A 27,966-nucleotide genomic window follows, 5' to 3' on the forward strand; every position below is an offset into this window, starting at 1 on the left:
TTCAAAACTGGATTATTAACTGGAAATAAAATTTTAGCAGTGTCACAAGAGAAAACCAGTGAGAAGTCAATTAACCAAACTGCTCTTCAACATGGATAGGAAAAGCATCCCCTTCCTGTGCTGTAACCACACAATGATTCTGAGAAATAATAAATTTCCTCAAAACAGTTACTGATATTTTATTCCTGCTTTATTTCAACAAAAATGTCCTTTGGATGACTGATAATTTGTTTTGTTTTTTTCATAGATAAAGCCAATTTTCAGAATATTAACAGGGTGAGTAAAACAGTAATTCTTCCATTGGTTTACCTGTCAGATGGTTTGTAATTGCTTGACTATGTGACATTCTGTCTTGTCTGAGAAAATTAAACCACAATGGCACAGGAGAGGTATTTTACCCTGTAATAACACCATCTGCGAACACTGCAGAGGTCTGAGTGGAATGCTGAAGACATTTTACGTCAAGCTTATGCTCTTGACGTAATAGAACATATTTTAAAAGAACAGAAAATACTGTGTTTAAATCATTCATGAACCACAGGTGATAACTCTTGACAGGGGGGAAATTTCTATTGCTGTGCCACATTAAATTATAGGGATCCTCTGGTTGCAATTTTTCTTTTTGAACTGGCTAAGCATTTTTCCCTAAAATTCTTTTGAAAAGTATGTAGAAATGTACGATATACTCTTCAAGATTAAATTAAAACTGCATGATTATTACCTCCCAAATGTTGGATCAAAAGCATCAAAAACGTATTTCCAGGCATTGAAATTTCTCATGTACAAATATCAGCATTTACTAGTGTCTAAATTTGTGTCGAAATAAAAGTCAGTAAATCTGGAATGAAATTTCACTTGTTGATAGATTTAACAAAAATGTAAGAGCAAACAAGATTTTGCTGCATGTTAAAATTGTCCAAAGTATCTTTTCTGTACCTTTTTATGTGGCTGAGAACTTAAATCAGTTGGGATGAATACAAAAAAAATCAAATGGCTTTTTTTTAAAAAGTTTTTCAAGTACTGGGGTTCTGCATGTAACTTATACATTTTGTATCTAATCTGTTTAATACAATCTATCATCTGTATAATATCAAATGCGCACCATGTAGGGCTTTTAAACTTCAAATTTGAAATCGTTACTTGCTATTCCATCACCTCTTAGAATCATAAAAACCCTGCAGAGTAGAAAGAGACTGTTCAGCTCATCAAGTCTGCACCAACCCTCTGAACAGCAACCCCCCCAGCCCCGACCAACCCTATTCTCATAATCCTGCATATACCACAACTAATCTACCTAACCTGCACATCTTTGGACTGTAGGTGGAAAACGGAGCTACCAGCAGAAACCCACGCAGTCGTGGGGAGAATGTGCAAAATCCACACACAGTCACCACACGCTGGAATCGAGCCCAGGTGCCTGGTGCTGTGAGGCAGCAGTGCTAACCACCATGCCACCCCTTCGGTCCTCCTGTCTCCAATTTACCCTCCACTTTGTCTAACAACTGTGTGTGGTCTTAAGGAAAAAAACAACAATAAAACACAACAATAACTGAACAATATTTTTGTTTTTAGTTACTGTGACCTGGGGTTGCAAATTTATGCATAAGTTTTCAAGTTTACTTCATTTTACTCCATCAGTTGTTTAAGTCAGTGGTATACTTACCCCATACAATGTGACCCCTGCAAAACTAGTCTTCACAAGGTAATTTTAGAATTATAGATCTGTCACTGAAAATAAGATTGTAGAGGTGATCATCATTTTATGTTGTCCCGCTTATTTCGTTTGAACAGAATTTTATTTTTAAGGCCTCTTTGAATTACATTGGCATTTCCAGTTTAACATCATTGCCTATCCCCCACTCCTGCATCCCACTCACCCTTCACCACCACCCACCTGGCCTTGCCTTCCACTCTTTGTTCTTCCCTTAGGCCATACCCTTCATCATTGAAGTTGCCCTTCTCCTGGCTGCTGTACTGAACTGGCTCTGAAGGGCTCCATCTGGTGGCAGTAGCTGGTCAGTACAGGCATTGCTGGGTCTCTAGGTCCCTGCACTAACTTCTGCCACTCGATGGAGCCTAGTCAGTCTAAAAGTACAGGTGAGTGTATTTTTTTTAAAATACTGCACAGGAGGTATAATGTTTTCCTTTTATATTTTGTAATGTATTTTGTTTTGATGGTTACTTAAACTAGGAGTGCACTGCCTTGCAGTTATTGATTTCTTCATTGGCTTTTCTGGCGAGAAAATGCCTGAGGGAACTTAGCTCTGGCTTTACTCTTGATTCCTCTGGCAACCTGTGATTTACGTAAAATACCATTTCTCTGGAATGGGATCAGAACTTTCACCAGAAATTCAATCTCATTTTACTAACGTAAAAACACCTCAAACTTTGTTGTACTGTTTAAAACAATTGCTCGGTTGAATTGACCAATATCCACGCTGAGGCCATAAGACATAGGCGTGGAAGTAAGGCCATTTGGCCCATCGAGTCCACTCCTCCATTTAACCATGGCTGATGGGCATTTCAACTCAACTTCCCTGCACTTTCCCAGTATCCCTTAATTACTTGCGAGATCAAGAATTTATCAATCTCTGTCTTGAAGACATTTAACGTCCCGACCTCCACTGTGCACCGTGGCAATGAATTCCACAGGCCCACCACTCTCTGGCTGAAGAAATGTCTCCTCATTTCCATTCTAAATTTGCCCCCTCTAATTCTAAGGCTGTGCCCACGGAAACAACTTCCCAGCGTCCACCCTTTCTAAGCCATGCATTATCTTGTAAGTTTCTATTAGGTCTCCCCTCAACCTTCTAAACTCTAATGAATACAATCCCAGGATCCTCAACCATTCATCTTACGTTAAACCTACCATTCCAGGGATCATCCGTGTGAATCTCCGCTGGACATGCTCCAGTGCCAGTATGTCCTTCCTGAGGTGTGGGGTCCAAAATTGGACACAGTATTCTAAATGGGGCCTAACTAGAGCTTTTATAAAGTCTCAGAAGCACATCACTGCTTTTATATTCCAACCCTCTTGAGATGAATGACAACATTGCATTCGCTTTCTTAATTACGGACTCTACCTGCAAGTTAACCTATAGGCAATCCTGGACTAACACTCCCAGATCCCTTTGTACTTTGGCTTTATGAATTTTCTCACTGTTTAGAAAGTAGTCCATGCCCGTATTCTTTTTTTGCTGCACCATTAGAGCAATTACTTATCAGTTACATGCTACAGACTATTACAAGAATTGAATTTGAAAGCAAAGAATTAGGGAAGGTTTTTTCTAAGCAACTCCTAAGTTTTAAAGTGGTCTTCCGTTGACTATGGTTCGGGGATTTTTTTAGTGCTAATGCAATTGACAATCCAATGTTTTAATCCTGGGGTATATTACCTACCAACATTAACACTCATGAAGAGCAAAAAAGCAATATATCTTCATCCTGCATATTTGGTCCTTATAGGCATTCCATAAATATTTATTGAAATTTGATCTGCCAGATACTTTGATGTCAGTATGTTATACTTATTCCGGTCTTTAGAATATATATGTATACTCGGCATTATTTAATTTTTTTAAACATATCGTGTCACTAATTATCAGTATTTTAAAATTATGATCACTGTAGAGAGCAGTATCTTTACAAGGAAAACATTTGAATTTTCAGTGAATGACTGAAAGATGGCAAAACAAAATTTCAAGTTTTAAGACTTCCAATGTAGTAAATGGACTAAAAGCAATATATATTATTATTTCAGTAGGCAACTTAAGCTCTAAACAAATTTTTAAAACCTCATTTAACTTGTACAATGACTAACTTCACCACTGTCTGTCCCCAAACAGTTATACCTCATTCTAAACTTTACATGGGTACTTTGTTCTCCGGTAGCAAGAAAAAGATATTCTCAGATCCCTCTCCTTTTTTAAAACCTCTCCCCTCCTTTACCCCCTTTCCCCTCACTGAACCAACTTCATGGTGACCAACAAATGGCAATTCCTGTAACCAAGGTTAGGCAAATATTCCAGCTTTGTTTGAACTAAATAAAAATGGGGGTTTAATCTGCGTGTGAACTTCCATCCACATTTTGTATGGTGGACAAGAGAAGTCTGTTGCTTCCAACTTTCTTTTGGATTCTTGCAAACTGAGGCTGTTAATGGAGTTCACTGATGTTTGGGAGAATCGTGCAACTTGACCCTCCAATAACTTCTTGTGAACTCTTACCCTCTCAAAGTTGCCTCTTTCTGCCAGTGTGAATCACACAGGCCCTTTATGTTGTCACGTTTAAAATGCCCATAAACATAATTAAAGGTTGTGAGGCTTCCTGCCTCTACGAACCTCCCAGATAGTACGTACCACACTCTCACTGTCCTCTGGTCTTCTGGTTCTTATACCCAAAGTATTACCAATTGCAAGACCTGAAATTCCCTCCTTCTCTCTCAAAACTGGAGAGCAGCATTTGGTCTACCTCAAGAACATATGCTGTGTTCATTGCTAAGGGCTTTGAATATGTTGCATGTTCTCCACAGGTAGAACAAACTGGATCCTCTCCTTTAATCTTTGCAATCAAGCCATTATCAGAAAAATTCAGAACAGGTCACATTCAGGTTCAAGGGGAGACAGTGGTGTAGTGATAATGTCACTGAGCAAGTAATCTAAAGGCCCAGGTTAATCCTCTAGGGGTGTGAGTTGAAATCCTACCATGGAAGATGGTGGAGTTTAAATTCAATTAATAAATCTAGAATATAAGACTGGTGTCTCTAATATGACAATGAGACAATCATTAATTGTAGTAAAAACCCGTATACTTTATCCATGTCCTTTATGAAAGGAAATCTGATGTCCTTAACATCATCTAAACTACATGTGATTCCATACCTTTCATTTGTGGTTGAATCTTAATTGCTGTCTGAAATGGCCAAGCAAGTTGTTCAGTTCAAGGATGATAGGGAATGGGCAACAAATGCTTTCCTTGCCAGTGATACCTGCCCGAAGTGACTCCAATTGTTCCATTCATTCATCTGCCTTAGAGTGAGTTAGAGACGCCCCAGAAACACAGCACACTATTAAATCTTGTATTTGTAACAAAATAACCATTAATGATTAACTTTGATAAAAACTCACCACTCTTTACAATTTAATGACCTCATAATATTGCTATTTTTGACCATCACAATAATTGCTTCTGTGCTCCTGAGATGCTGCTTGGCCTGCTGTGTTCATCCAGCTGCACACTCTATTATCTTTAATTGCTTCTCTGCAATTGTTTTGTAGAAACTTCAGTAAAATCTGATTATCAGTTTAAAATATTGTTTACTTGGCAATAGTTTAATTACTTTAGATGGTTATTAATGGTGAAGAGCTGCTAATTTTCAAAGACAATATGCTGTTCCTCTAATTTGCTTAGTACCTGGACTCTAACATGCAAGCAGTGGTGTATGAATTAAACTCCAGTGTAGAACAGCGGTTGGACCGTGGCAGTGACAACCGACTACTCATATTTGAATTGTGTAACATCATAAAAACAGGTAGGCCATTATATTTGTGAAATTCTGCATTTAGAAATTATTCAATTGTTTGATTAGATCTTTTTTGAAATGCAAGGCTGTATTTTGTTTTTATTTCCCCTGCCTTCTTGTGGATTGGTTACTGTGCTTTATCCCCAGCAAAGGTAATGTGCTGAGAGATTTGCGCAGTGGCCTGCCTCAGAGCTGTTCTAAAATTGTCCCAAAAGTATCTAAATGAGTCCCAGTTTTGTTATTTTTACTCCAACTGGTAAATTATAGTTGTGATATTTGGATTCTACATACAATAAACAGAAATTGTGTGCAAGAAAATGTAATGGGATCATGTGAATTGATCTTTGATCTTTGAAAGTAGCAGGACATTGGGAGAGTTGCAAAACATATAGGATATTGAGTACAAAAGAAACCCAGAGAACAGTCACTGTTGAATCTAGTGAATGGAAGTGAACTAGAGTAGAGAATTAAACATAAGAAATGGTGTCTACAACTTAAGTTTTAACTAATGAGGAAGAAAGACACAAGTATAGCAAGGATCTAGGAAAGAGTTCGGGAGGAACAAAAACTAATTCTCTGAGTTAATCAGAATGGACCTAAGAAAGATAAACTGGAAAAAATAGGGGTAATTATGAGGATCAGGAATGTTCTTTGTAAGCAGGATCAAGAGTCCCATGTAGTGTGATGCCATCTGCTGTCAAGTTGAAGGACATAGTGATACAACACAGAAACAATCAGTCAATGCTGACGATAATCCTAACTAAACTAGTCCTACCTGCGTGCAAACATTTTTTATTCATGCACTTACCCAAATGTCTTTTAGACACTGTAACTGTACCAGGATCCTCTGAAAGTTCATTCCAGACTTAAACCACACTCTGTGTAAAGCAAAAAGAAAAATTAGCTTTCGTGTCTTTTTTTAAAATCTTTCTCCTTTGACCTTAAAAATATGGTCCTAGTCTTGAAATTTCCTACCCTAGGAAAAGGATACCTGTCAGTCACCTTATCTATACCCATCAGAGGTCATAGAATCCATACCCCACCTAGACCCATCACCCTATAACCCACCTAACACATATCCGCAGACATTCTGGGCAATTTAATAATGTTAAAGACCTCCAAGTGAGAAAAGTCCCAGCCTCTCTTTATAAATCGAACCCTCCATACCTGACAACATCCTGCTAAATGTCTTTTAGACCCCCTCCAGCTGAATAATATCACTGCTATAACAGGGCAACCAGAACTGCACACAGTACTCAGGAGAGGTCTCACCAATGTCGTATACAACCTCAACATCCCAACCCCTATAGTCAAAAGTCTGAACAATGAAAGCAAGCGTGCTAAATACCATCTTACTTACCCTTTATGTATGTGCGCAAACTTCCAAGAATTACGTTCCAAACTCCTAGGTCTCTGCTCTACAACAGTACCCAAGGCCCTACTCTTAACTGTATAAATCCCGCGCCCTTGTATTGTATTTTGGTAAAACAAACTTCACATTTATCCAAATTCAACCACCACTCTTCAGTAGATTCAGCCTATTGACCCAACTAATCAAGAACTCTTTGTAATCTTAGATAACCTTCTTCAGTATCCGCTATACCACCAATTCTGGTGTCATCCATAAACTTACTAACCATGCCTTCTGTGTTCTCATCTGAATCTTTTACAAAAATGACAGAACAAAAGGGGACCCAACACTGATCCCGCTGGAACACCACTGAACACGCCTCCAGTCTGAAAAACAACCCTCCACTCTCTGTCTGTCTCCTGCCATTAAACTAATTTTGTATCCAATTGGCAAGCTCACCCTGAATCCCATGTGGTCTAACTTTATTAATTAGCCTAATATGCGGAATCTTGTCAAAGGTTTCACTAAAGCCCAAATGAAGGATGTCTACCATTCTACTCTGACCGATCTTGTTGGTTACTTATAGAGTCACAGAGATGTACAGAGCAGACACGGACCTGTTGGTCTGACTTGTCCATGCTGACCAAATATCCTAAATTAATCTAGTCCCATTTGCCAGCATTTGACCTAATATCCCTCTTAAACTCTTCCTATCTATGTTACCATCCAGGTCTCTTTTAAATACTGTAATTGTATTAGTCTCCACCATTTTCTCTGGCAGTTCATTCCATACGCGCACCACCCTCTGTGTGGGGAGAAAGTTGCCCCTTAAGTTCCTTTTATATCTTAACCCTCTCACCTGAAATTGATGCCCTCTTGAATCATAAAATCCCTACAGGCCATTTGACCCACCAAATCCGCATTGCCCCTCTGACGAACATCCCACCCAGATCCATTCCCCTGCCCTTTCCCTGTAACCTGCCATTTCCCATATCTAATGCACCTAACCTACACACCACTAGACACTATGGGCAATTCAGCATGGCCAATCCTGCACATCTTTGGACTGTGGGAGGAGACCCATGTAGACACGGAGAATGTGCAAACTCCACACAGACAGACAATTACCCAAGGGTGGAATTGAACCTGGGTCCCTGGCGCTGTGAGGCAGCAGTGAAATAACCACTACCCACCGTGCCAACCCAGTTTTGGACTCCCTTCCCCTGGGGATAAGATCTCGCCCTATTCATGCCTCTCGTGACCTTATAAACCTCTGTCAAGTGTCCCTTAGCCTCCAATGTTCTGGGGAAGATAGCCCCAGCCTATTCAGCCTCTGCCTATAGCTCAAAGCCTCCAACCCCAGCAACACCCTTGTAAATCTTTTCTGAACCCTTTCAAGTTTCACAACATCTTTCCTATTGCAAGATCAGAATTGAACTCAGTATTCTAAAAGTGGCCTAACCAACATCCTGTACAATGGCAACATGACCTCTCAACTTCTGTACTCAATGCACTGACCAACAGAGGCAAGCATACCAAACTGCAAATCCACTTTCAAGGAACTATGAATCTATACTTCAAGGTCTCTTTGTTCATTCTTACTCCCCAGGACCTTATCATTAAGTGTATAAATTCAGCCCTGATTTGCCCTACCACAATGTAGCACCTCAGATTTATCTAGATTAAACTCCATCTGCCACTCCTTGGCCCATCCGATCCATGTCCCGTTGTACTGTGAGGTAACCTCCTTCACTGTCCACTCCATCATCAATTTTAGTGTCAGCTAGGATACTTCCTATGTTCACATCCAGTTCATTTATAGAAATGACAAAAAGCAGTGGACCCACTGTCGGGCACTGGCACACTGCCGGTTATGGGCCTTCAGTCTGAAAAGCAATCCTCCACTGCCACCCTCTGTCTCCTACCTTCAAGCTAATTTTGTATCCAGATGGCTGGTTCTCCCTGCATTCCATGTGATCTAACCTTATTAAACAGTCTGCTGTGCATAACCTTGTTGAATACCGTACTGAATAGACAATGTCTACTGCTCTGCTCAATAGGACTGATGAAGGCATCAAAACTGAGCATTTGTTTGAGAGAGGAATTAGCCACAGGAGATTTCTAAACTACCATCTTACTTTATTGACATTCACCCATCTATCTGACTGATCCTGCTGTGTAATCTCTTCTCTAAATCTACTAGCCATCTAACTCTGTGTCTCTTGTGTTCTGTAAATGACAGTAAGCTTAAAAAGAAGCAGCTTTCAATAGCACCTTATATATAAAATAAGCTAGCTGTCCTTACCCAAAGAATTAACATTAAGCATGCAGGAAATAAAAGAAGTTTAAAAAGCAAACACATAAATCTTAATAAAATCAACCACTTAGCTGAATAATTTAATATTTTATAAAGGCTCCTCAAGTGTCCATCAGACAGCTTTTAGTCATCTGATTTTTAAGAAAAGGTCATTCCAGAGCCGTCCAAGTATAGGCCTTTCCGAAAACTCTGTAAACACAACTCTGTTTTAAAGAAGAAACTCTTGGACGATTTTAAGAAATCTCTTTTTAAAAACTCGCCTAATGTATAATTTTGGAGGAGAAAAAAGAGCCATCCATGTGTAGTTTTTTCCAAAAGGCCCATTAACACAACACTGTTTGAAAAAAATGGAGCGTGTATTTTTGTGTTTTTTTGTTTTGCTTTCGTTTTACATCTTTGACTACAAAAGCACTAAATATGAATCAAAATAAAAATCTTATACTACTGAAATGTGGGAGTCTAAATCTAGAACTAGGCCTGCAATCTCCAGTGCAGCTGCAATTTTCACGCAACTCTCAGCCCGTCATTTCAGAATATAAAAGGATACTTGAGAAGGTGGGAGAGGATCCAGTTATGGTATGTGTTGGCACCAACAACAAAGACAAGAGTAAACAAAAGGTTGAGAGATCCTGTTTAGATAATATTAGGAATTCAGAACACAATTGAAAACAAGACCTCAAAATCTCTGAATTATTACCTGAGGCATATGCAGATTGGTAAAGAGATAAGATTAGGGAAGTAAATATGTAGCTAAAGGAGTGGTGTAGGAAAGAGGGATTCCATTTTGTGAGGCACTGGCATCCGTATCGGGACAGGAAGTAGTTGGCCATTGGGGCGGACTGTACCTAAACTGATCTGGGACTAATGGAAAAGCTAAATCGGGTGATCACAGGACTTTTGACTAGTTAAAATGAGTGAGGACTCGAGAGGTTATCAAAGTTTTCAGAATAAGTAATAGGACAGAATATCAAAAGGGTGAGGAATCCAACTTCAGGTGCAGCAGACAAGAGAACAACTATGAGAAGGGGGCTGTCAGTGCAGTACTTGAGGGTGTTGTACTTAAATGCATGCATTATACAAAGCAAGATACGTGTGCTTATAATGCAGATTTAAATTGGCAATTGCGGTATTGTGAGGATCACAGAGACATGGCTTTCAGATGATCAGGGCTGAGAACTAAATATCCGAGGAAACGTCCTTTTAAAAGGGCGGGCGAGGCGGGCGATGCTTTCTCGTTAACAAGAAATGAAATTGATAACAAGCAGTGATATAACATTGGCAGTTATAAATCTGTGTGTATGGGTAGAGTTGAGGAGCCACAAAGTGGGGGAAGCCTTGATGGGATTTATGTAGGGGTAGAAAATAAATCGTGAGATAGAAAAGACATGTTAGAAAGGCACTATTACAATAATCATGAGTGATTTCAATATGTTGGTGGGATGGGAAGATCAGGTTGGTAGCAGATCCCAGAGAAGAATTTTGTGGAATGTCTACGAGATGATTTTTTTTGGAGCAGCTTGCACACTAGGGAACAGGCAATTCTGGATTTAGTGACATGTAATGAGGTAATCATATTATGATAGAATTCACCCTGCAGTTTGAGAGGGAGAGGCTGGAATTGGATGACATGGTTTTACAGGAGTAAAGGTAACAAGAAAGACATAAGGGATAAGTTGCCAGAGTTGATTGGAAATGTAACCTAGCATGGAAGAGAGTGGAGTAGCAATGTTACAAGTTTCTTGGGGTAATTTGTGAGGCACCACAGAAATTTATCCCAAGGAAGAATAAGCATGCCACGGGAAGTCAGGAATAACATAACCTTCACCGCATTGCATGCATTTTAATAGGAACCCAAAAGATTGAAAAGCCTTTAAAAACCACCAGAGGACAACTAAAAAGCAATAAGAGAGAGATGAAGAAATCTCAGGATGAGCTAGCTAGTAATAAAACAGTAAATTGGAAGAATTTTTTCAAGATGCCTAAATAAAAAAATGTGAGAGAGAGACAAGAGTGAACATTGGACTGGTAAAAAATGAGGGTGGAGAAGTAGTAATGGGGATCAAAGGATGGCAGAGGTACTGAATAGGTACTTTGCATCAGTCTTCATTGTGGGAGATTAAATTGAGGGGTGAAAGATATAGGACAGATGTCAGAGGTGGTTTCTTTACTCAGAGTAGTAAGGGAATGGAATGCTTTGCCTGCAACGGTAGTAGATTGTTAATTTTAGGTACATTTAAGTCGTCATTGGATAAGCATATGGACGTACATGGAATAGTGTAGGTTAGATGGGCTTCAGATCGGTATGACAGGTCGGCACAACATCGAGGGCCGAAGGGCCTGTACTGTGCTGTAATGTTCTATGTTCTATGTTCTATGTTCTATCATCATTAGCATACCAGAACCTCAGGAGAGTCAGCAGGCAGAGGTGAGTGTGTTGGCATCACTGATGAGAAGGGGCTGGGGAAGTTGAAAGTTCTGAAGGTGCATAAATCACCCAGACCAGATAGACCATACCCCAAGGTTCTGATGGAGATAGCTGCGGAGATTTTTGCTGTGATCTTTCAGGAATCACTTGAGTCAGCGAGATTCCTTGTGGACTAGAAACTGACTAATGTAACATCCCTGTTTAAGAAGGGAGGGTGGCAGAAGACAGGAAATAAGAGGCCGGTTAGCCTGACCTTGGTCATCAGTAAGATTTTAGAGTCCATTATCAGGGATAAGATTATGGATTATTTGGAAATGCATGGGTAAAAAAGGGCTGAGTCAACACCTCTTCAAGGGGAGGTAACATCTGACAAATTTGTTAGAATTCTTTGAGAGGAGATTGGGAGTAAGTTAGACAGAGGAGAGCAGAATGCTTTCTCTCCACAGATTCTGCCAGATTTGCTGAGTTTCTCCAGCAATTTCTATTTTTGTTTTAGATTTCCAGCAGTTCTTTGGTTCTTTTGTTTAGTGGGGCTAAAGCGGTCTTTTCCAGGATTGCAACTAGTGACTAATGGAGTTCCATAGAGATCAGTGTTGGACTACAACTATTCACGTTATACATTAATGATCTGGATGGAGGAACTGAGGGCATTGTTGCTAAGTTGCCGATGGCACAAACGTAGGTGGAGAGACACTTACTGTTGAGCAGGCAGGAGACTGCAGAGGACTTGGACACGCTAGGAGTGTGGGTAAACAGGTGGCAGATGGAATACAGTGTGGCAAAGTGTGAGATTATGCATTTTGCTAGGACAAATAGTGAAGTAAGCTATTTTTATAAATGGTGAAAGCTTCAGAAATCTGAACCATAAGGAGACTTAGGAGTCCTATGGCACAGTTTTCCTTAAGGTAACACGTAGGCCTAATTGGCAGTTATGAAGGAAATTTCAATGTTAGCATTCATTTCAAGAGGGCTAGAATACAAGAACAGTAATGTACTGGCTCTGATCAGACTGCATTTGGAATATTGGGAGCAGTTTTGGACCATGTATCTAAGGAACAGTGTGCTGGAGTTGAAGTGGGTCCACCGGAGGTTCGCATGAATAATCCTGGGAATGAAGGGCTTGCCATGAGAGGAGCAGTTGAGGACTCTGGGTGTGTACTTGATGGAGTTTAGTAGCATGTGGGAGATTTCATTGAAACTTATGGAATATTGAGAGGCCTGTGGGAAAGATGTTTCCACAAATAGGAGAGAGTGTGACCTGAGTACACAACTTCAGAATGAAGGAGTAACCATTTAAAATTGAGTTGACAAGGAATTTCAGAGGATGGGAAACCTTTCGACCTCGTTGCCCCAAAGGGTAGTGGAAGCCAAGTGTCTTTAAGACAGAGATAGATAAGCTCATGATTTGTGAGGGATCAGGGCTAGGAGGAGCAGACAGGAGAATGGGATTGAGAAACATATCAGCCATGACTGAATGGCACAGCAGACTCAATGGTCTGAATTCTGCACATTTATCTTAAGGTCTTAGATGGAGAATAACAGTTTGAATTGTTTAAAAGGTGATTAATAGACTTAAGAGGGAATGTATTCTGCTAAAAAGGGACAAAAATTTCCAGTAATGAAGCTTTCATGGATAAGTGTCGGGAAAGTATTGAAAACCCTGAACTGACTGGAGCTGAAGATTAAGGGTGGATCTGATGGGGTTTTCTAAAACTTGCAATTTGACTGATATGGAAGGGTTACTTCAATTTACTGAGGAGTTTAAAAGGAGTAATAAATATAGTGAATCTAATAAGCAGTTTCAATTTTTTTACTGAAAATGTGATGAGAACATCAAACCTGCTACATCTGATGAATTCACTGTATATTTCAAACAAAAATAGTTGCATGCAGGAGGCAGATAAGGGTTGCGAAATATGGTGCTCAAGTGAGATGAAGTGACATGTGAGGGCATATTCATTGACATTAACGTGAAAGATCAGTTTCTGTACTTCAATTACTGTGGGCAGAATTTAATTATCTCCCCTCTGGAGAAGGCATACTGAGAGGCATGGGACCTGCTTATGCATGCAGGAAGGTGCAATGTAATTTATTTGCTTGAAAGCCAGTTGAGGCTCAAGTTCCCACTTAAGAGAGTTATTCTGCCAGGGTCTGTAGCATTTCACCTGGCAACTGACCAGGTAAATCCTGACGTATGTCTGTGGGCTTATGATGTGTGACCTTCTTTTATGTAGACAATGGAACTCCCTAGCTTTGAACTGACTTGCTTAGACCTAACGTAGAACAACTGACTTGCTCCTTTTGGTAAAACTCATTTGTATATTGGTAGTTTGAGTTAGATTAGATTAGATTCCCTACAGTATGGAAACAGGCCCTTCGGCCCAACAAGTCCACGCTGCCCCTTGAAGAATCCCACCCCGACCCATCCCCCTATAACCCACTCACCCCTGAACACTATGGGAAATTTAACATGGCCAATCCACCTAGCCTGCACATCTTGGACTGTGGGAGGAAACCGGAGCACCCGGAGGAAACCCACACAGACACGGAGAGAGTGTGCAAACTCGACACAGACAGTCACCCGAGGCTGGAATTGAACACGGGTCCCTGGTGCTGTGAGGCTGCAGTGCTAACCACTGAGCCACCGTGCCGCCCCAGTTATTCCAAGACTTCGGAGTGCTGCATAAACCACCATTGGAAATATTGAGAGATAGTGGGAATTAGTAGGCACTGCCAGTGTAGGAGAATCTGAGATAACGAGGTGCAGAACTGGATGAACGCAGCATCAGAGGAGCAGGAAAGCTGATGTTTCGGGTCTAGACCCTTATTCAGAAAATGACCCTTCTGAAGAAGGGTCCAATTGGAAATCTTGATTTTGGCTTCCTGTCCTGTCATCTCGGACAATGCAGACAGCACTAGAAGACTTCATCTCTTGTCCATCTTTTCTAGTTTGGTAATTTTTCTTTTGTGGTATGTTGTATACTTTGGTGTTTTTCGTGTTGCTTTCTATTTTTTTTCTGAGAACTCAATTTATTCTAATTCCTCAAACCTGAGATATTAAACTTTTTAGAACAAAATATTGATGCATCTCTACTTTCATCCTTAAACATGTCAGAGTCTAAGTGTTGGTATATCTTTCTTTTCTGGTATTTTCAGTCTGTTTATTTTTTTCCACAAATGGATGATCGGAATTTATGTCCACATCAGAATACATATGGATTTTTTATCCTGTTTCTAAAACATTTCACCTTCACATACTCTATATGATTTCTAGATCATCTAGACTTTGCCAAGTCTCTAGAATTTGGTTGCTATAAGATATGTCATCAGACAATTTTCTTCGTAACATTTGATTGGAGAAAGATATAGCCCCATGATAAAAGGAGCTAACTAAGAAGGTAGAAAAGAGGGGAGCTAGCTCACCTCTTTTTACCTGCTCAGAAGCAAATCAAGAGTTATGGGGGAAAGACAGGAAAGTAAAGTGAGCGTTTTCAGATCAGCCATGCTTTAACCGAATGGTGATGCTAACTCAAAAGACCTACTTCTGCTCCTATGTCTTATGGTTTTTGTGGTAACATATTGTAAAGAATGCTTTAAAAGTGGTGAATTGAAGCAAAACACCAGCTATAGATGAAATAATACAAAACATTTAAAAGCCTGTGGGGAGATAGAATTAGGAATGCAACAGAGGTCTTAGAATTATCCTTTGATATATATTTGATAAAAGTGACTTGACACATTCATTATTTGTTAGTTGAGAGACTTGATGCATAATTTTACATCTATAAGCTTATGAATCATTTAATTAAAGTGATCATAAAAATGTTTATAGAAATTGGTAACACACCTTCTGAACTTAGACATGTAGTAGGAACAGGAGGAGGTTATTTTTAACCTGAGAACAATCTTTGACTAACATCTAGAAGTAGAAAAAGACCTTTTACATTTGTTCCATAAATTATGAAAAAGTATTCCATTATGTTTATCACCAAAAGTTAATAGGTGTGTTAACTGAAATGTGACTTCCGCAGTAAAGCTGTAGGGATGTGAGAGAGGACCAAATACCGAATATCAGGCTTAAAGTGAGATAATCCAATATGGTCCAAGTTAAGAGAGGAGTACAGCTAGGTTCAGTACTGTGGCCAAAATTAATCACTTTTTACACATGACAAGCATTCAAGGAATCAGATGCATTTTCAAAGATAGAAATTGGTGGCATGGACATGAATAATTTGTAGGATGATGACCACGCAATGCTACTTGCAGAATCAGAAACAGCCCCACACAATACCAGAGATCAAATAAAATCCAGAAGTTTAGAATATGGATTGAGTATGAACATAATGGGAGATAATGGGAACTGCAGATGCTGGAGGATCCGAGATAACAAAGCGTGGAGCTGGATGAACACAGCAGGCCAGCAGCATCTTAGGAGCACAAAAGCTGACATTTCGGGCCTAGACCTTTCATCCCACCACCCTACCAAAATAACCAAAACAGTTGTATTTAGAAAGAATACATAAGCTAGAACATTTTTTTCTATTTTCAAGTTTTAAAATAGTTTGCACATTGACAGTAAAGTGAAGATAACACATTTAAAATCAGCATTAAAATATGAATAATATAACTAATTAAAGCTCATTAAGATTGACAGTACAGGTGGTGTGTCAAAACTGTCGTATGTGGGAGCTCAAGGATGCTATTCTGATCCAGGCAAACATATGATATTTGAATTTCAAGCAGCTGCAGCTCCGTTTATATGCTGGAGGCCCAACCACAGACAGTGATGCATTAGGGAGTGGGAAAGTTACATGGATTCTTTGTACCGGAACGATGTCTTGATATGGTAGTGGTCACAGTCAATGTGGTGTGACTGCAAGTAAGGGGACCCAGAGGACAGGAGTGTCAACCTCAGCAATTGTGGAACAGGTTTGAGGTTCTCTCGGTTAGTTTGGATGGGAGTGGAGGCTCTGGGATGAATGGGCTAAATTATCATGATGCTCTGGTACAAGAAGTCATTCAAGTGGGAGGAGTCAAAAGGAATGCAGTGGCATAGAGGACAGTTTACCAGGGGGATTGTCACCGTTCTCTGCAACAAAGAGTGAGTGCCCAGATGGCTGTGTTGTCAGTTCAGTGCCAAGGATCTGGGCTGAAGAAAATCTAACAGTGGGAGAGACAAGGTTCAATTATCAAAGTCTGTGTAGGCATCAATGATACAGGTAGAATTAGATGTTTTACATAACCAGCATGAGGATCTAGGCACCAAATTAAGAAACAGAACCTCAAAGATAATAACCTCTGGCTTATTACCTGAGCCATGTGCAAATTAGCATAAGGTAAACAAGGTTAGGAAGATGAATATGTGGATGAAAGACTGGTGTGACAGAAGTGAGTTCTGGTTGTGAAATGCTAGCATTAATACTAGGAAATGTGGGGTCTCTAACGCTGGGATAATCTGTGCTTTAACCACATAACTAGGGAAGTGGAGTGGGTTTTAAACAAAATAGTGGGGACAAGGGCCTAGATTCGAAACCTGTGGAGAAAATGCAACAGGATGAGGAATTCATGTGGGAAATGATAAATGGACAATGACAGGCGGGGTCAGAGACTGCACATCTCAGATCAAATCAGCGGATAGGACTAGAGGTTACAAAAATAATAAAAGGACAAAACTTAAGACAGTGTTTGAATATGTGAAGCATTTGAAGCCAAACAAATGAGCTTGTAATACAAATTGAGATAAACAAGTACAATCTAGTGACTGTAGCTAGGACATGACTAAGGGATGACTGAGATTGGGACCTGGATATTGAATGGTATACAACATGTAGGAAAAACAGCAAGTATGAAATGGGGGTGTAGCTCTGTTTATTAAGCATGATATTTGCACAATCGAGGGGAATTACCTAATTTAAGGAACCCAGGATCTGGTGGATGTGAGGAATGATAAAACAGGACATTGCTTATGGGGTTTGTGTCAGGCCCGCTAACAGTAATCACTTAGGATATGGTATCAAGGAAGAAATAATAGGAGCTTGTCAACAGGGTACAGCAATCCTCATTCTGGCATTTTTAACCAACCTAAAGACTAGAAAAATCAGATGAGAGGGGAAATTCATTAAATGTTTTCAGAACAACGATTTATGATACCAACCAGAGAGCTGGCTGTACTAGGCCCAGTTTGACCAATGAAATAGGATTAATTACAGACTTTAATGAAAGTCTCTGTGCGGAGCTGCAACAATGATATAGTTGAATTTTGCAGACTATTCAAGGGAGAGAAATGTGTGCATCCAAGACTAGTTTGAGTTTAAACAAGCACAGTTATGAGAGTATGAAAGCAGAGTAGCGAAAACAAACTGGCGACTCAGATTAATAGGTCAATCGAGATTCTGTGATAAAAGTTTTTAAGGGGATATCTCAGAAAATTCTGAATTGATACGTTCTGGCAAGGAAGAGGAGCTGTTAGAAACAGACCCGCCATCCATGGTTAACTGAGAAAGTCAAAGATAGTAGAAAAGATATATAATGTGCAAAGATAGGTGGTACATCAGAAGTAAAAAACAGAATATTAAAAATAACACAAAAAGTACTCAGTAGTAAGGAGGGCTAAATTAAGAGTGCAAGAGAAAGCTCACCAAAAATATAAAACAGGCAGGAAAAGTTTTTTTTAGGTATTTGGTAAAGAAAGGGAACAAAATAAGTCTTGGTTCTATAGAAAGTGAGTCTGAGTACTCAGTAAATTGTAATTGAGAGGTGACTTGTCACGAGATTCTCATGGATTTTATACAAGGGCATTAAAGGAAGTAGCTAGCGTGATCGTCAACGCATTGGTTTTAATTTTCCAAAACTAATTAAATTTGGGTAAGGTTCCATTTTAGATTGGAAAATAGTTAATGTAGCTCTTTTATTAAAAAGGGGAGGAACGCTACACACAAGTCCGCTTTAATATCAGTCATAGGGAAAAGCTATTATTAGAATCATTTACTTGGACTTATCCAAATTCTCTGTAATAATGAGAAGGAGCCAGTATGGTTTTGTCAAAGAGATATCATGTTGAAATATTTTATTGGAGTTCTTTGAAATAACTTAGGTTGTAGATAAAGGGGAACCAATGGATGTTTTGTACATAGATTTCCAGAAGGCATTTGATAAGATGTCATAACAAAGGTTATCATTGGGAAAAAAAACCTCAAGGTGTAGGGAGTAACAATCTGGCATGAGTAGGTTACCTGGCTAATAGGAAGCAGAGAGTAGGAATAGTCTTTTTCAGGCTGGCAGAATGTCACGAGTGGTATATCACAGGAGTCAGTGCTGGGACTTCAATTCTGTATAGTTTATACAAATGATTTATGTAAAGGGGCTGAAGATATGGTAGCTAAGTTGCTTGATAACACACAAAGATTTAGTAGAAAACTTATTTGGAAAGAATACACGAGAATATGACAAATGGATATAGATATTTATTTGGCAAAGATCTGGCAAATGGAGTACAATGTAGGAAAGGGTGAAATTGGCCATTTTGACTGAAAGAATTAAAAAGTATATTATCTAAAAGTTATATTTTCTAACTGGTGAGACAATGCAGAAAGATGTGTGGCCTAGTGCATGAAACACAGAAGGTTAGCATGCAGGTGCAGCAAGTAATCTGGGAAGCTAACAGAATGTTATGATTGACTGTAAGGGAAAATGAATTCCAGAGTAGCATGCTTCAGGTGCGCAGGACGTTCGTAAGGTTGTATAGTCTTGGTCACTTACTTGTAGAGAGATGTGAATGCATCGTAAAGAGTCCAGAGAGAGTTTAGTTGACTCATGTCTACCATGAACAGATTGTGCAATGAGAAGAGGCTAGACAGCATAGGCCTGTATCCTGTGGACTTTGACAAAGTCAGGGGAGACTTAATTAAAATGTAAGATCCTGAAGGGACCTGACCGGGTGGATGTCGGACGGATGTTTCCTCTTTCTGAGAATTTAGAACTGGGGTTATACTTTTAAAAATATGGAGATTGCTATTTAAGACAGAAATGAGACACTGTTTTGTCTGAGGATTGATAGCCTTTGGAATCCCTTTCCTGAAAAGGGAATGGATGCAGAATCTTTAAATATTTTTTAAGCCAGAAGAGAATAAATGCTTGATTACCAAAGGGAGGAAAAATTATCAGGGAAATGCTGGAATGTGTAGTTGGGGTTAAAAATGACATTAGCAGTGATCTTATTAACAGACAAAGCAATTTCAAATGGTTAAATGGCTTTCTCTGGTTCCTTGTTTGCGAGTTCGTAGTGGATGGTATTACACAGTTGCAAATAGCTAAGTTTGTCTATTTAAGTCAAAAGATAAAAGAAGATGACAAGTTGCTGAAGTTAGAAGAAATACAGATAGCCAGATGTAATTTTGTGAAGGTGAAGGATGCACTAACACTAGAAATCTCATGCTTGTAACAAGAAACATCATATGATGCCACATTCTATCCATGTTCCTGAGTGCCTCAGAAATGTGAACAAAAATTAATGATCAGTGGAAGAGCACAAGGGCCTTTTGGGATATAGATGCTGAGACGTACGCTAGAAGTTCCACATTCAGACCACCAGACAAGTGGATAAACTTGAAATTGTAGGAGCAAGAAGATGACTTTCAGAAAAGAAAGTGTCAGTATTTTGGCCATTTTATCAGAGCTGAAAAGCTATAGAGATCTCTTGTTGAGGGCAAAGTGAAGGGCAGTTGAAAGGGAGAATTGACCTGTAGACATAGTTGCTGAATGACTGTTTTCAGTTGAACTACAGTGGATGTGTCAGGTTGATGCAAGTCCAACAAGCATGGCACCCCATGATGGGATCTCCTAGCAGGAAGACCTAGAAGTTGCCGCAGTGATCACTTAATAAATCACAAATGAGACACTTCTTAAATACAAAAGAGTATACATGATACATACCAAATTTTTAAAACGTGGTAAAAAGGCCAAAATTCTCTTCAAGTAACTTTGATACGTTAGGAATGCTGATCACTGGTTGATGTTGTCGCCTTGCAGATTTTAGCCATCATGCTCAGTTTCCCATTGGTTTGCACTTTGCACTGACTGTCAAATTAGCTGTGTGCCTTGGTTTTGTGCTGGCATTTTTATTCAAACTGTTATGGTTCAATCACATTCCATAAACTTAAACATAAAGTCCTATGCTAGGAGTACTCCATTGATGAAGGACCTACCTTTTGGATTGGACATTAAATGGAGGCCACATTTGCCCTGTATGTTTTCTGCCCATAATTCATCAAGAATGTTAAATGTTATAAAATAAATCCAAATTGTTCAAAGCATAACATGGGAGTAGGACCGGTGGCCAAAAATAAACATTCATGGTTAAGTAAATATAAAATCCACATCGGGAAAATGTGTTTAATAACATTTATGTAATTATAATTATTTGAACTAATTATAGATGCAATGAAATTGAGCTTGCTCAAAATACACTAAAATCATATAAAATTAATATTAAGGAATGAGTTCAGCAGACCAAGTAATTCTTCTCATACTGTTGAATTTCTTTGTATTTTTGTAGCTATGTCTCCTAATACAATCATCCCAATACTGAAATATAGAATGTAGAATTTTCCCAGTGGGCTTTGGGATCTCATTGTTAGGCCCAAATGGGGGTCAGAAGCCCAGACTGTGGCATTCACTTGTGATTTTCTTCAGTTGGCCACTTAGCCACCAGAGACAAGTCTCACTGCCTAATTAAGGACAGTAGGCAGATTCCTGATGCAAGAGGCTAGTAGAAATCTTCCAACTGGGCAGATGCAGCAATATTTCATGGCAGGTAAATGAGGGAGAAGAGGATACAAATCTCCAAATTTCTAAAATTAAAAAAAGGTCCAGCTGCTGGACCGCTGTTTTGTGATGAGGGGAATGGGATTGCATTCCAAAAGACACTGCAGCTAGAGATGAACAAATATCAGCACAGATTGTTTCTAGGCTTGCCTGCAATTCTGGCCATGGCAATCTGCAGCTAGGAAGTGGCTGCCATGCAGCCTCACTGTCTGTTGACAGAGGGACCCGAGGGTTGACAGGCAAGTTCCAATCAGTCATCCACAGTTATAGAACATAGAACATTACAGCACAGTGCAGGCCCTTCGGCCCTCGATGTTGTGCTAACCTGTCATACTGATCTCAAGCCCATCTAACCTACACTATTCCATGTACGTCCATATGCTTGTCCAATGACGACTTAAATGTACCTAAAGTTGGCGAATCCACTACCGTTGTAGGCAAAGCGTTCCATTCCCTTACTACTCACTGAGTAAAGAAACCACCTCTGACATCTGTCCTATATCTTTCACCCCTTAAGTTAAAGCTATGCCCCCTCGTGCTCGCCGTCACCATCCTAGGAAAAAGGCTCTCCCTATCCACCCTATCTAACCCTCTGATTATTTTATATGTTTCAATTAAGTCACCTCTCAACCACCTTCTCTCTAATGAAAACAGCCTCAAGTCCCTCAGCCTTTCCTCGTAAGACCTTCCCTCCATACCAGGCAACATCCTAGTAAATCTCCTCTGCACCCTTTCCAAAGCTTCCACATCCTTCTTATAATGTGGTGACCAGAACTGTACACAATACTCCAATTGCAGCCGCACCAGAGTTTTGTACAGCTGTAGCATAACCTCTTGGTTCCGGAACTCGATCCCTCTATTAATAAAAGCTAAAACACTGTATGCCTTCTTAACAGCCCTGTCAACCTGGGTGGCAACTTTCAAGGATCTGTGTACATGGACACCGAGATCTCTCTGCTCATCTACACTGCTAAGAATCTTACCATTAGCCTAGTACTTTGCCTTCCGGTTACTCCTACCAAAGTGCATCACCTCACACTTGTCTGCATTAAACTCCATTTGCCACCTCTCAGCCCAGCTCTGCAGCTTATCTATGTCTCTCTGCAACCTACAGCATCCTTCGTCACTATCCACAACTCCACCGACCTTAGTGTCGTCTGCAAATTTACTAACCCATCCTTCTACGCCCTCATCCAGGTCATTGATAAAAATGACAAACAGCAGTGGACCCAACACCGACCCTTGCGGTACACCACTAGTAACTGGTCTCCAGGATGAACATTTCCCATCAACTACCACCCTCTGTCTTCTTTCAGCAAGCCACTTTCCAATCCAAACTGCTATATCTCCCACAATTCCATTCCTCCGCATTTTGTACAATAGCCTATTGTGGGGAACCTTATCGAATGCCTTGCTGAAATCCATATACCCCACATCAACTGGTTTACTCTCATCTACCTGTCTGGTCACCTTCTCAAAGAACTCAATAAGGTTTGTGAGGCACGACCTTCCCTTCACAAAACCGTGCTGGCTATCCCGAATCAATTTATTCTTTTCTAGTTGACCTTAAGTGACCATAAACAGGAAGGGACTGGGTTATGCCACCAACCCATGTTCAACCCCTTGCATCCCACCTTTATGAAAATGGTCTGGAGGCTTGATGGAGCTGGAGAACTAAAAGCAGAACTAGTGGCTAAGTAGCCATTTTCAATAGTTGCCTATTTGTGTCTAAAATTGGCATTTCAGTATTCATTATGCCTCCATTGTTGACCTAAACTTTTCAAATTCCGTGCAATCTTCAATTTCTTAGCCAAAGGTTCCCTGTATTGAATTGTGCTTTAACCCTGCTGATGTTAGTACTGGACAATTATGATCCCAAAATGAAACGTGGCTTGATGGAACACACTTTTTTTTAAACTTCATGTCCATCTTCCTGTCCTCTTCCCCATAACCCTCGATTTACCTACTGATCAAGAACCTATCCCATATATATACATAATGGCTCTGCCTCCACAGTTAGTGAAGAATTTCAAATGCTCTCAACCCTCTCAGAGAAGAAATCCTTCCTCATCTCAGTCTTAAATTGACACCCCTTTATTCTGAGACTATGCTGTCTGGTCCTAGACTCTCCCATGAGGAGAAACACCCTCCCAGCATTCAGAGATAGTAGGAACTGCTGACACTGGAGTCTGAGATAATACGATGTAGAGCTGGATGGACACAGCAAGCCAGGCTGCATCAGATGCGCAGGAAAGTTTTGGGTCTGGACCCTTCTTCAGAAGGGTACTTGGCCTGCTGTATTCATCCAGGTCTACACGTTATCTCTGTTCTCTTAGCATTCATCGTGTTCAGCCTCTTAAGAATCCCTTATGTTTCAATGACATCACCTCTTCTTCTTCAAAATTCCAATGAGTTCCAGCCTGTTTAACCTTTGCTATAAGAAAATCTGTCCATATTAGGGATCATCGTAGTGAACCTTTTCTAAGCTGCCTTCAATGAAATGATATCTTTCCTTAAATAAGGGGACCAAAACTGCCTTCAGTACTCCATATGTGGTCTCAGCAGTGCTTTGTACAGTTGTAGTAAGGCTCTTTATACTCCAACTCGTCTGAAATAAGGGTTAGCATTCTATTAGTCTTCCTCCTTAACTGCTGCACCTGTGCTAGCTTTGTGTTTTATACACAAGTGCCCCAAAATATCTGTGTAGCGGTTTTCTATTTTTTTTATCCATTTAAATAATATTCTGTTGTTTTACTCGCTTATCCAAAATGAGCAATTTCACACTTCCCACATGATATTCCATTTGCCAACTTCATGTGCACTTGCTTAACCTATCAATATCTGTGTGAATAGCTTCAATGCTTTTGCTACCTGCCTTTCCATCTATTTTTGTCTCGTGCCAAGTTGCGTACAGGATATTTGTTTCCTTTATCCAAGTTACTGATATATATTGTGAACATTGATCCCTGTAGAACCCTGCTGATCATAGATTGCCAATCTTTTTTTTAAAAAAACCCTTATCTCCACTGATAACAAAGTGTGGAGCCTGATGAACATAGCAGACCAAGCAGCATCTTAGGAGCACAAAAGCTGACATTTCGGGTCTAGACCCTGATGAAGGGTCTAGGCCCGAAATGTAGGCTTTTGTGCTCCTAGATGCTGCTTGGCCTGCTGTGTTCATCCAGATCTGCACTTTGTTGCCTCAGATTCTCCAGCATCTGCAGTTCCCCTTATCTCTGATACAATTATCCCTTATCTCCACTCGCTGTTTCCTGCCTAATTGCTAGTTGTGCCTCAGATACATTGATTTTTAATCAAGCACCGTGAAAATTATTTGAGTGAGTTTTAATTTTATTTCCTTGTTCTTTCCATTTTTCTTTTTAGATATTACACAATGGAGTACAAACTCTTAAGTATTATTCACCTTTCTTTAAAAGCGTTATAAATGATGTATTGTAACTATGTCCTAATTATTTATACCTTTCTTCGTCGCAATAACTTGCCTTTTCTGTTAATGCTTTTGCAGCTACGATGGCTGATGGATTTTCATTATATTTCGTGGGAGAATGCAACAGTGTGAGTACAACATAACAAATGACTATAATAAAGATGGACTGACTGTGACATTGCATTAATTTTTGAAGCAAGGATTGCATTTGGACCATAGATCATAGAATCCCTACTGTGTGGAAACAGGCCCTTTGGCCCAACAAGTCCACACCGAACCTCAGAGCATCCTACCCAGACCCATCCCCCTATAACCCACATAATCTACACCTCCCTGAACACCACAGGCAATTTAGCATGGCCAATCCACCTAACATGCACATCTTTGGACTGTGGGAGGAAACCGGAGCACCTGGAGGAAATCTACACAGACACGGGGAGAATGTGCAAACTCTACACAGACAGTTACCTGAGGCTGAAATCGAACCCATGTCCCTGGCGCTGTGAGGCAGCAGTACTAACCACTGTGCCACCATGCTGAATATTTTGAGGCCTCTGTGACCTACCTACTGGTAAGACCACTGGTTTCACTGGTTTCTATAGTGATGATCAGCAGCTGTGGCTTTTGTTTATTTTAATTCTTTAAAAATTCAGAACATCCTGCTGCAGCATTTTCCAAATTGCAGGGCATTCCGTTAGTCCTTAACTTTTGGGAGCACTCCCATTGTTCTTTATTTGATGTTTGGCATGTCGTTTTGCCATTAATCACAAGTCCAGACAAAATGTACGGTGAATAATTTCAACCCAGCGTGCTACATGGTTGGAACTTGGGTTCAATGCCAACATTATGATCCATACCCAAAAGAAAAATTCTTGCCTAGGTTCATTAAAATCTAGAAAATAACATTATTTTTCAAGAGTGGACACAATTTGGCAGTAAAATAAAAGATCTGATTTCATTCTTTTTAAAATACTGTCACTTGAAAATCAGACGGATGGTGATCCAGGTGTGACATGCTATGAGAGTGAGTGATCTAATGGATGGTGGTGAGGGGTCAACTACTTGACAAATTAAATTGTAGAGTCATAGTCATTGCTAGACATGTACTCTAATAGTAAGCTTTCAAAGTAATGTAAGCTGAAGGCCAGAGCTGATTTTAATTTTTTCACATGATGCAAGAATTGGTGGTGAGACTGGCAATTGTTCTTCATCTGTACTAACTCCTGAAGTCAGGAGAGACATTCTTGAACAGCTGCAGTCTGTCTGGTGAAGATGTACCCCTCAGTGGCCTTAGGGAAAGACAGTTCCAGGATTTTGATCAGCGATGGTGAGGGAACAGCAATGTTGTTCCAAATCACAATAGTGTGTGGCTTAAAGGAGAACTTGCAAGAGGGGTGGTTCCCATACGTCTACTGCACTTGTCCTTCTGGCTGGAAGTGTTGGGTTTTGATTCTGTTTTGTTGTAGATGGTCTTTCCCTGGCATTAGTGGCATGAATATTACTTGCAGGATCCATCCTGAAATATCACAGCCTCAAAAACATGAATTAATGTAACATCTTTAATAAAGAAAGATCTCAGAAAATGTTGAAGAATTCGAAAACAAAATCACAACATGATCTTCTAAATTAGTGGACTTTATTTCTAACATACTCAAATAAATGCAACAAATCGCTGTGATGAATTATGATTAGAGAGAGGATAGCCAGCAGCAGTTATAACTTGACTCGCTGTTAAAAATCCAGTTACAGTTCATTAATGAAGCATAGCTTTTTCGTGAGGTTTTATGTGATATCACTGCATAAAAGGGAAGCTGCCATTAGTTCAGTTATTGTTTTAATATTACCATCTGTAGATAATTCAACAGTTTCTATTTCTTGCAGCCTTATATCAGTAGGGTAGTCAAGGGGAAAGGGCAAGAAAGTGGACATGAGGGATGTCGGATCAGCAATGATCCTGTTGAAGGGCAGAGCAGGCTCGAAGGGCTGTATGGCCTATGCCTTTTAGTATTTCTTATGGTCTTAATTCAACCTGTGGAGGAGCTGAATCACTTACAGTCATTCCTGTGTTTCTACATTTGAATGTACATGTGCAGATGCCTGATACACCTGTCAGTTAAAATAATTCCTTTATACCTGTGGAATTGGGGGGAGAAAACAACTTTTTCCTTTGTGTGACCTTAACAATTTAATTTTACCAGCAGTTCATTGATCACTTGAAAAATAAACTACTAGAACCAACAAAAACTGAAAAATCTGAATGAAGAATTATAAAGGAATTTGCACTTCAATATTTGCTGATACAAATTTCTGTCGCGTTATGAAATCATGCACATATTAAATGTATATATTGGCCTACATTTTGTGATTGTATTTATGGTGAATCTATCAGCATTTGCAACAATTACCCGACAAAAATGACAAAAGCATGCAGAACAGGTATTCCTGGACAAGCAGCAAGAGAGGTGAGATAGATTCTTGGATCTTTTACAGAAAATGAAGTAGGCCATTCATCACATGTCCACTAGCAAAGAGAAGGCTTTTGAGCACAAGTTCTTCTATTGAGTGAATGACCAACCTCTCTCATCTGTATATTGTAGCACTGTTGGGATGACATAAGAACAGTACACTGATATGCAGAGAATATATGATACATTCTGTACCATTAACTGGCCAGTGGCATTGATGGCATGTATATGATTGGAGTGGGTGGCAGTAACACTTACGCCAGTGGTTTCTTCTGATTAAATGGTCTCTGAAAGGACTGAAGTGATCAGAGAATGATGTTGAAGGGGCTATCTCTGATGCCCTTCATCCATAAGCTGAGCTGCTTTGAGGGACCATCAAGGCAGTAAGGTCCTGTGACTAAGACTGCTGGTTATTGATGCCAGCACAGCGGCCTTTGGAGGTGCTTTCACTGACATCTCTATGATGAGGATGACTGCCGCAGCTATCTCAGCTGCATGTAGGCAGAAGTAAGCAGGTTGCCTTAACTTTGTCCCCATCCTTATGGAGCAGCCTCAAACTCTGGGCCCTGCATCTGTAATTTCATTCTTTGGTTCAAATACATGGGTGTTAAATCGTGTC

General features: G+C 39.9%; 1 protein-coding gene across 6 annotated transcripts in view; it reads left to right on the forward strand.

The window, feature by feature from the left end:
• The window catches only part of pde10a (phosphodiesterase 10A), a 479,754-nt gene that overhangs the window by 281,843 nt on the left and 169,945 nt on the right, over positions 1-27,966 (forward strand). For all 6 annotated transcript variants that reach the window (XR_009446146.1, XM_059648492.1, XM_059648495.1 and 3 more), the window contains 3 exons: positions 248-276; positions 5,408-5,528; positions 24,961-25,010. Coding sequence is in view for 5 of the 6 variants with exons in the window: in XM_059648492.1 (XP_059504475.1) it covers positions 248-276; positions 5,408-5,528; positions 24,961-25,010 (200 nt within the window). In the remaining variant the exon portion in view is untranslated. The remainder of the gene's footprint in view (positions 1-247; positions 277-5,407; positions 5,529-24,960; positions 25,011-27,966) is intronic.

The sequence above is a fragment of the Stegostoma tigrinum genome, chromosome 9, assembly GCF_030684315.1.
Source record: "Stegostoma tigrinum isolate sSteTig4 chromosome 9, sSteTig4.hap1, whole genome shotgun sequence".
In the NCBI taxonomy this organism is placed as follows: Eukaryota; Metazoa; Chordata; class Chondrichthyes; order Orectolobiformes; family Stegostomatidae; genus Stegostoma; species Stegostoma tigrinum.